The sequence below is a fragment of the Beta vulgaris genome, chromosome 4, assembly GCF_026745355.1.
Source record: "Beta vulgaris subsp. vulgaris cultivar EL10 chromosome 4, EL10.2, whole genome shotgun sequence".
NCBI lineage: Eukaryota > Viridiplantae > Streptophyta > Magnoliopsida > Caryophyllales > Amaranthaceae > Beta > Beta vulgaris.
The window spans coordinates 56,426,572-56,436,551 of record NC_079205.1 but is presented as its reverse complement, the minus strand read 5'-3'; the positions used below and the strand labels follow the sequence as shown (position 1 = coordinate 56,436,551).

General features: G+C 32.5%; 1 protein-coding gene across 1 annotated transcript; it reads right to left on the bottom strand.

Annotated features, from left to right (window-relative positions):
* Positions 1 to 6,890: 6,890 nt before the first annotated feature.
* LOC130591204 (uncharacterized) lies at positions 6,891 to 9,980 on the bottom strand. The gene is made up of 4 exons (XM_057394146.1): positions 9,049 to 9,980; positions 7,971 to 8,298; positions 7,315 to 7,629; positions 6,891 to 7,033 (listed from the first exon to the last, which is right to left on the bottom strand). The coding sequence occupies exons 1-4, from the start codon at positions 9,715 to 9,717 to the stop codon at positions 6,891 to 6,893; spliced, it is 1,455 nt and encodes a 484-aa protein (XP_057250129.1). The 5' UTR covers positions 9,718 to 9,980.

Here is a 9,980-nt window from a genome sequence, read left to right as displayed (position 1 = left end):
CTCGTGNTCAGAGACACAAGTGGTGCACCGCATTAAACAGGGATATGTTTTCAGCTGGAATCTTATCATCACAAAGAAGTGAAGTCACAAATAAGGCAATATCATTCAATGCAAAAGCAACAACAAACCTGTTTGAATTCTATCATATATTTGAGCAAACAGTGAAAAGATGGAGAAGCAATGAAACTAGTGACAACTTCCGGAACAGAACTGAACGTCCCAAAGCCGTCAAATCCAAATCAAAGCTTCTGAAACATGCAGCTGATGTATACACACTAGCACTATATAATGACTTTGAAACAGAGTATGAGTGGGCAATGGCATCATTTTTACGAGCATTTGCAACAGAAAACTCACAGCTGAAGTTGTTTGAAGTCTCACCAGAAGAAGATTTCAGCAATTCACATACAGTAGCATACGATGAGGCGACAACAGAATTAGTGTGCTCATGTCAATGCTTCACAGAGACGGGGATGCTTTGCTTTCACATAATAAGGGTCATGCACATGTTCAGCATATTTCAAATACCACAACAATATATCCTTAAGAGATGGACAAGACTTGCAAAGTCAGCAGTATGGGAGAATGTTCAAGGTTAGTGAAATAAATCAATATGACTAACTGACAAATGAAAGCAACTAACTGAAAAACTGAAGACTCCAACTGAAACAATTAACTGATCACCTGAAAGATTTAATTAGTGAACTGAAAAAAAAAAGGCTCCAGCTGAAACATTACTATAACTAACTGATAAATTAATGTTACTACCAGAACATTAATTGGGGGTTTTCTTTGTGTGTGGGAGGGGGAATATTAGTAGTGGGGGGTTTTGGGGGGTGTGGGGTTTAACACTTAACTAACTGAAACAATTAACACACCACCTGAAAGAATTTCTAAGCTATCTGAAAATTTTAGTTAGTCAAATGAACTAATTGACTAAGAAACATTTATTAAAGCAGACAAGGACCAAAGCCAAAATGCACAGTTGTGGACACCATGGAGACATGCAATAACCAAGAATTTCTACAACCTAGTGTCAATATGTCAATCAAATGAGGATGCAAGAACATTATGTGACAAGTCGTTGAAGGAATTATACAAATCAGTGAAAGAAGTTTTCAAGACTGATCAACAAAAACAACAAGAAATCGAAGATGAAGAACTACGAAGACAAACAGTTGAAAATCCTGAGTGATAAAGACAAAAGGAAGACCACCAAAGGGAAACAAGAGAGTAAAAGGACATTTTGAGAAGCGTAAAATGAAGACAAGGCATCCGAACGAATATGGAACAAAAACCCCAAATGTACCTCAAGTTGAATAGTGTTCAAATAATATTAGTTTTCAATTGTATTCCACTCAGTAATTGTATTGAAATTTACACTTGTTTATTCCTAAGCTACTCGAAATTCAGTAATATTAGTATTTATTGACCTTCAGTTAGACTTGTTTATTTTTCAGCTAGTCTTTCTAGTGCTTCACTTAGACGTGTTTACTTTTAAGCTTATATTAATTCAGTTTCAGTTAGACTTTGTCTTTTCAGCTAGCTTAATGATGCTTCAGTTAGACTTATTTATTTCTCAGCTTATCTTTATACTGCTTCAGTTAGACTTGTGTCTTTTTCAGCTAGTCTTAATGATGCTTCAGTTAGACGTATTTATTTTTCAGCTTGTATTAATTGTACTTCAATTAGACTTGTGTATATTTCTGCTTCAGTTAGACTTATTTGATTTTCAGCCTCTATTAATTACGCTTCAGTTAGACTTGTGTAGTTTTCAGCTAGTGTTAAATTTCCTTCAGTCAGACTTATTTATTTTTCAGCTAGTATTAATTGTGCTTCAGCTAGACTTCTTTATTTTTCAGCTAGTGTTTATAGAGCTTCAGTTAGACTTGTTTTTTTTTACTCTTCAGTTAGACTTGTTTGTTTTTCAGCTACTATTTACAGTGTATAAGTTAGACTTAAAATTTATATTTACAAATATATGTCATACACTTATTATTATGAGTTAGATTTTTCATTTTTCAGTTGGTATTTGTATTTTTCCAATTAATTTTCAAACAACTACATTTTTACACAAATGTATTCCATTCAAAGTAAGTGTAAATGTACAATTCATTAAAGAACACAGATATAAAATGTAAAATGAGTTCTGTGCTATTTGTACTGTACATTGCAAAATTCAATGGTTTCTATTTCTACTGTACATTATAATAATAATAAAAAAAAGTTTGGCACCTAACAATAATGAAATTTCAACAGTTGCTCTATTTTCACTTTGTCTCCAAAATTATTATTCAACACATCTTCTACTTTCGCCTCATGATCCCTCCTTCGCCGTAAAATGTGTGCTTCTTTTCTATTCGTCTTCTTTGATCGATTAAATGCTAATTTATCTAGAACAGCCTCTTTATCCTTCCTTATCTTCTGTCTTGCCATCAGTTCAGGTTTCTTTGCAGACCAAACATAACAGTCATGCTTCACTTTCTCTCTCAGTTTGTTTAAAGGATGGTCCACAAGACGAAGAGCAAGCCTACACCGCTCAAGGTTTTTGGTGGCTGCCTAAAAAATAAAAAAATCAAAACTATTAAAAAAGGTTCAAAAATGTAACAATTACAAAATAAAACTAACTGAAAATAAACAACAACATCAACTAGTCTTTATAGTGCTTCATTGTTTTTCAGGTAGTCCTTATAATGCTTTCAGCTAGTAATGATTGTGTTTCAGTTAGACTTGATTGTTTTTCAGCTAGTATTTATTATGTTTCAGTTAGACTTGTTTATTTCTAAGCTAGTCTTTACAGTGCTTCAGTTAGACTTCATTATTTCTCAGCTAGTCTTTATAATGCTTCAGTTAGACATCTTTGTTTTTCAGCTAGTCTTTCAAGTCCTTCACTAACTGGCTATCATACCTTTTTCTATTAAAAAACTTTCAAAAACAGAAATGTAACAAGCAAAATAAAGTAATCATACCCTTTTAGGTCAACAAGTGCAGCATGGTTAGTATTTTGACCGTCATACAGCTCCATGGTTTTGATTGCATAGACACCACAATCAAAATTGTTGTCCTTGCTTCTCCAAGGGAAGTAAAGAGTTGATGTTTGCCAATGGTGGAGACGATCAAAATCACGACATCTCATAGTCTCTTTCATAAAAGAATCAAAAGCACGACACTGCATTTGAAGATCAAAAAAAAAAACAACAATTAAAAAACAAGTAATAAAATGGAACAAAAAAAAAAATACAAATGCTCATAAAAAGGTACTTACAAAGTATGTAAGACCGTTAAATTCCTCATGCTTATATCTATCAATGTCCTTCATGTCTGTACGATTGTCAATATTTTCAATCCTTTTTGCTTTCTTGTTCAGCACCAAGACAGTATAATGATCATCCTTGTGAACAGGAACAAAAATCTGGAAGATAAACATAAGATGCAAAAGCAATAAGTCTACCTGACAGAGAACAAAAAACAAAATGAAATACTAAAAACACTAGCTGAACTAAAAACATACACTAACTGAAAACATAAACTAGGACTAACTGACAAGTAACATACACTAACTGAAAGAGAAAATTACACTAACTGAACAAATAAAAAAATAGTTAACAATAATACAACTAACCAGTTCAGCTTCTCGAATATCATTGCGTGGAAATGATTTCACCCATGAAGAAATAGCTTCCTTACATTTCTTGTAGAATAAATCATCATCTTTTGTAATAAGCTTTTTCTTGTTTTCTTCCCATTCCTTAAACTTCTGATCATACTGCCTAGTGCCCTCCAGGTCTTCAAAATAATCTCATTTTCAGCAATCTCACTCTCAAACTGAACCTTTTTTACCTTCTCAGCACACAACCAATTGATATAGTTCTACAACAAAAGAAAATAGATATTATGACAAACTGAAACATTAAGTTTAGTTTTCAGTTAGACTTTTTAAAATGTCAGTTAGATTTATTTACTTTTCAGTTAGACTTATTTAGTTTTCAGTTAGACTCATTAAGTTTTCAGTTAGACTCATTAAGTTCTCAGTGAGACTCATTAAGTTTTCAGTGAGACTTATTTACTTCTCAGTTAGACAAATTTACTTTTCAGTTAGACTCATTTAGTTTTCAGTTAGACTTATTAAGTTTTCAGTAAGACTCATTAAGTTCTCAGTGAGACTCATTAAGTTTTCAGTGAGACTTATTTCTTCTCAGTTAGACAAATTTACTTTTCAGTTAGACTCATTTAGTTTTCAGTAAGACTCATTAAGTTTTCAGTTAGACTCATTAAGTTTTCAGTTAGACTCATTAAGCTTTCAGTTAGACTTATTAAGCTTTAGTTAGACTTATTTACTTCTAGTTAGAGTAATTTACTTTTCAGTTAGACTCATTTAGTTTTCAGTTAGACTTCTTTATTTTTCAGTTACACTTATTTATTATTCAGCTAGACTTATTAAGTTTTCAGTTACACTTATTTACTTTTTATTAGACTGAAAACATAATATGACCAACTGAAAAACATAACATGACAAACTGAAAAACAGAAGATGACCAACTGACAAAATAATATGACCAAATGAAAACAAACATATAAAACTAAGCAATAACAACACTTACAAAAGGCATAATATTAAACCAAATCTCCTTGTTGCAGAAGGTGATTCCTCTTCTTGCCTATTGAACATGAAGCGCATCCGTCAATAACTCCACTTGTCAGCCAACCTTGACGAGGCATGCTAATTAAGTCGAATTTGTACAGCTGAACCGCATAGTTGCTATGAGGATTATCAAAATCCACAATGAGATCACTTGTTAGTTCACTTTGCATAATGTCATTTTTCATCTTCACTTCCTCAGAATCTGTATCCAATGACATATATGCAACATCTTCATACTCATTGTAAAATAGATAATCAACCAGCAACCTCTGGTCAGGAGACAGATCACTCAAATATCTATTATAATGCTGCAAACTTCGACATAATATTATGCCATGGTTGTTGACAGGAACAGCATGCAACCAGGCGTAGAAGATGAAACAACACCAGCTTCTTCTCATCCTCTTCTTTTTTAGCCTTGTGAGATGAATTCAACTCCATGATCAGCAATCCTATCAATCAGGTCCTCCAAACCTTCATCGTCATAATCATCACCTGGTTCCTTAACTCTCACAACTTTCCCAACTTTCTCTGAAGAAGGGTCATAGTCCCACCCTTCAATAATTCAGGTGTTGAAGGGATTTCTGACTTTATTGTTTCTGAGGTTTGTAGGATTTGTATGATGATTGATCAGAATAAGAGCCATCACCCTGCATTCAATTAAAATATTAAAAAGGATGACAGATATACTAACTGAAAGATAAACATACACTAACTGAAAATAGAAACAGATACTAAATGACAAGAAACATAAACCAAATGAAAATTAAACAATTACTAACTGACAAGAAGATACACTAACTGAAACATAAACATAATACTAACTGACAAAAAAAAACACTAACTGACATGAAACTTACACTAACTCAAACATAAACTGATACTAACTGACAACAAACAAACATACACTAACTGAAATAAAAGATATACTAAATGACAAGAAACATACACTAACTGAAACAGAAAAATAAAAAAACAGAAACTAAAACTATACTTACTCGAGGATATTTTACATTTACTGGAGTGATGATTGGAATTGAACTTCCAACACCCTCACCACTCTCTGCACTGTATGGAAGATCCTCAACAACAGGACTAGGAGTTAATAGTTGGAATGAAGGGGCATTGAAATCAGCAATGTTTTTCCTTTTAGCAGAAGAATCAACTCTCCAAGACTTTCTGCTATATACATTCTCAACTGCTTCAACAACAGGAGGAGGAGGAGGAGTTGGAGTACGAAGATCAACAATATCAATACCAGCAGCGGTGCGAGTAGGGACGTGTGTAGAAATTTTACACTTATCCTTATCCTTAGCCCCTTTGACTTGATCATCATCAGCATTCCTCCTCTTCCTATCAGCTTCCTTTGGTTGTTCTTTCTCAACATCTTAATTCAAAAAAAAAAAAAAAAAAAAAATATAAAAAGTTCCATTTGATATTTATATGATATTCAGTTGGTATTAAGACTATTTCAGTTAGAGTATCAAAATTTTCAGTTGGTCTGAATATTCTTTCAGTTTGACTTGTTTATTGTTCAGGTAGTCTTTATAGTCCTTCAGTTAGACTTGTTTATTTTTTCAGCTAGTCTTTATAATACTTCAGTTAGACTTATTTATCTTCCGTTAGACTTATTTACTCTTCAGTTACACTGATTAAGTTAGACTTATTAAGTGTTCAGATAGAGTAATTTAGTTTTCAGTTAGACTTATTAACTCTTCAGTTAGGCTTATTTACACTTCAGTTAGACTTATTTTCTCTTCAGTTAGACTTATTTACTCTTCAGTTAGACTAACTTAGTTTTCAGTTAGACTTATTTAGTTTTCAGTTAGACTTATTACCTCTTCAGTTAGACGTATTTCTCTTCAGTTAGACTTATTTGCTCTTCAGTTAGACTGATTCAGTTAGACTAATTTAGTTTTCAGTTGATATACTTTTCAGTTAGACTTATTTAGTTTTCAGTTAGACTTATTTTCTTTTCAGTTGGTCCTTAATTTATTTCATTTAGTATAATTATTCTTTTATTTGATACTATTACAATCATTTTCAGCTACACTTTATAATACTTCATCAATTATTGTTCAGTAATCTTTATAGTGCTTACTTCCTATTTATTTTTCAGTTCGTTTTCATATTGTTACAAACTAAAACAGTATTTCAGTTGCTATTTATAAGATATTATTTCCTTTAGAGCATCACATTTTTCAGTTGGTCTTTGAATTCTTTCAATTAGGAATAACATGAAAGAAACTTACTTCCTCCTTTCTCTCCTTCTGAAGAACCCCAGCATCCAATCCTTATTTCCTCCTTCCTCTTTATCTCCTTGAAGACCACAATCATCATCAGCATTGCCAGTCTTCTTATTATCATCTTCCTTCGGTTCTTTCTCATTATCTTCATTCAAAAACAAAACAATAAAAAAAAAATAAATACACAATAACTGAAAAACACAAAATCAGAAATGAATAAATTCATTGACAAACTAAAACTATTTTTCCACCAGATTAAATAAAAACAAATACAAAAGTTTCATTTGGTATTTATATGATATTCAGCTAGTATTAATATTATTTCAGTTAGAATATCAACTTTTCAGTTGGTCTTTTTATTCTTTCAGTTAGCTATTTAACTTTTTCATTTAAGCAAACTAAAACAATACAATAAGAAGAACTTACTTCCACCTTCCTCTCCATCTCCATGAAGACCAGCATCCTTATCTCCTACTTTGTCTTCATCTCCTTGAAGACCAGGATCACCATTATCTCCTCCTTTGTCTTCATCTCCATGAAGACCAGCATCCTTATCTACTCCTTTGTCTTCATCTCCTTGAAGACCAGGATCACCATTATCATCAGCATCATCATCCTTTCTCTCATTATAATTCTGGTGATCCTTATCATCACCATCATCATCATCATCATCATCTTCTTTATGCTGATCATCATCAGCATTCATCTTCTTCTCATCCTCCTCTCCTTCTTTTTCATCATCTTCATTCAAAACATAAAAAAACAACTAAATACACATAAACTGAAACAATGTTTCCAACAGATGAAAAAAAAAAATAAACTGAAAAAATCCAGCAATCAAATGAAAACTTAAGTGAATTGAAAAAATTCATTTAGTATTCATCTCATTTTCAGCTGGTGCTCATATTATTTCAGTTAGACTGTCAAAGTTTTCAGTTGGTCATTTTATTCTTTCAGTTAGAGTATCAAAGTTAGCTATTTCACTTCTTCAGTTAAACATTTCTTTCACTTAGAGTCTAAAATTTTTATTCCAACCAGATTACAAAACTACAACATGAAAAAATATAATGAAAGGAACTTACTTCCTTCTTTCAAATCAACTCCATGAACACCAGAATCCAAATCAGGAACATTTTCAATTCTTCCAAACTCCAATTCAACAGGCCGCTTCACCAATAGTGAAATTGTAGGATCAACTTTGTTTGCACTGTCTTTCGCTTCCAAATGACGCTTGCATATGTCGTCAATTTGACTCAGAAAATCTGGGTTAAATACTTCACTATCATCCAGAGAAATACTGTCTTGAGACAGCTTCTCGCCTTCCTCCCGAATATTCTGGGCAATCTCCAAATTCACTTGACAGAATGCAAGCGCATTCCTCTTCAACTTGTGCATGTTCTTCACATATTCCTTCAATTAAAAGAGCAAAATAGAATAAACAAACAAATCAATATGATGATGACACAGAAACAACATAAACAGAAAAATAAGGACCATCTGAAAGAATCAAACTATCAAATGAAAACTTAAATGAAATATAAATAAACTTATTTAGTTTTCAGTTACACTAATTTAGTTTCCAGATAGACTTATTTAGTTTTCAGTTAGACTTATTTACTTTTCAGTTAGACTTATGTACTCTTCAGTTAGACTTATGTACTCTTCAGTTAGACTTTTTTAGTTTTCAGTTAGACTTATGTACTCTTCAGTTAGACTTCTTTAATTTTCAGTTAGACTTATTTACTTCTCAGCTAGACTTATTTACTTCAAGTTAGACTTATTAAGTTTTCAGTTAGACTAATATAATTTTCAGTTAGACTTATTAACTCTTCAGTTACATAGTTTCAGTTAGACTTCTTTATTTCTAAGTTACACTTCTTTACTTTTAAGTTAGACTTATTTGCTCTTCAGCTAGAACTGACATTATTTCAGTTAGAGGTCAACAGTCTTCACTTAGAGTTCAAGAGTAAAAAAAATAAAAACATAAATAAATGAAACTCACAGGAACATCAAGAGCATCTATTTCTCATCAGTCATCAAACTATGAGGAAGATCCATGATAAGCTGCCTAGTTGAAGGTGATGGACCCTCAACCACCTTAATTATAGGAGAACCAGACTTCCTACTAGCAACACTAACACTGGGAGTTTTAAACTCAACCTTCTGTTTTTCACGCTTCACCGGCAGAATAAAATCCATGTTGATCTCAAACTGCTTCACAACATCAGTCAAATCCTTCTCATCCTGCCAATAACTGATAAATGGCTTACTGACATTTGAATAATCCAGATTACGACACTTGAAGTTGTGAATAACAGCAAGAGTCAAAGCGCTGACGCATCCCCGAAGCTTGAATGATACTTTCTTCTGTCCAAGCTCAATCTTCTTAATCATAATAGACTGATGACAGTCCAAAACAGCAGCACAAAGACTTCTCAATATATATCCACACCAGTCATAACTTGAAATTGCAGATACATCTTCTAAACTCTTGGCACATTTCAGCACAGGCCCTAAATCAGCTATAGGACATAGAAGCTTGGACAACGAAAAGATAACAAATAACTTCTTGAAATCATCCCCGGATTCATATTTCTTAAACAAATCATCCCAATTTTTTCTACCAATATATACCTTCTTGGGATCAGAAATACCAAGAAACCTATGCCAATCCTTCCTGGCACTTCCAGCCTCTATCTGACTACCTTTCCTCCTAAAGGCGTCATCATCTATAACCTCTACTGCTCTATCTGACACAGGTAACCCCAAAACATCACTAATGGTAAACTTATTAAAAATCAGTTTACCATTCTTTGTTGAAAACATCATTCCAGATGCATTGTAATTTAACAACACCTCCAAATTCAGATTAGGACAAAACTTCTTTATCCTAATATCTAAGAGACTCCCAAACCCAATATCCCTAATGTCTCTTTTTTGCTCATCACTCAAATTACTAACCACTTCATTTAAATGGGAATAGTCTGACAATACTTGTAGATTAATTGACTTTATTTCTTGCTCAGTGAAATTCCTAACAAAAGTGAACAAAAATAACTTTAAAACATAAAAAAAAACACAATCATATAATA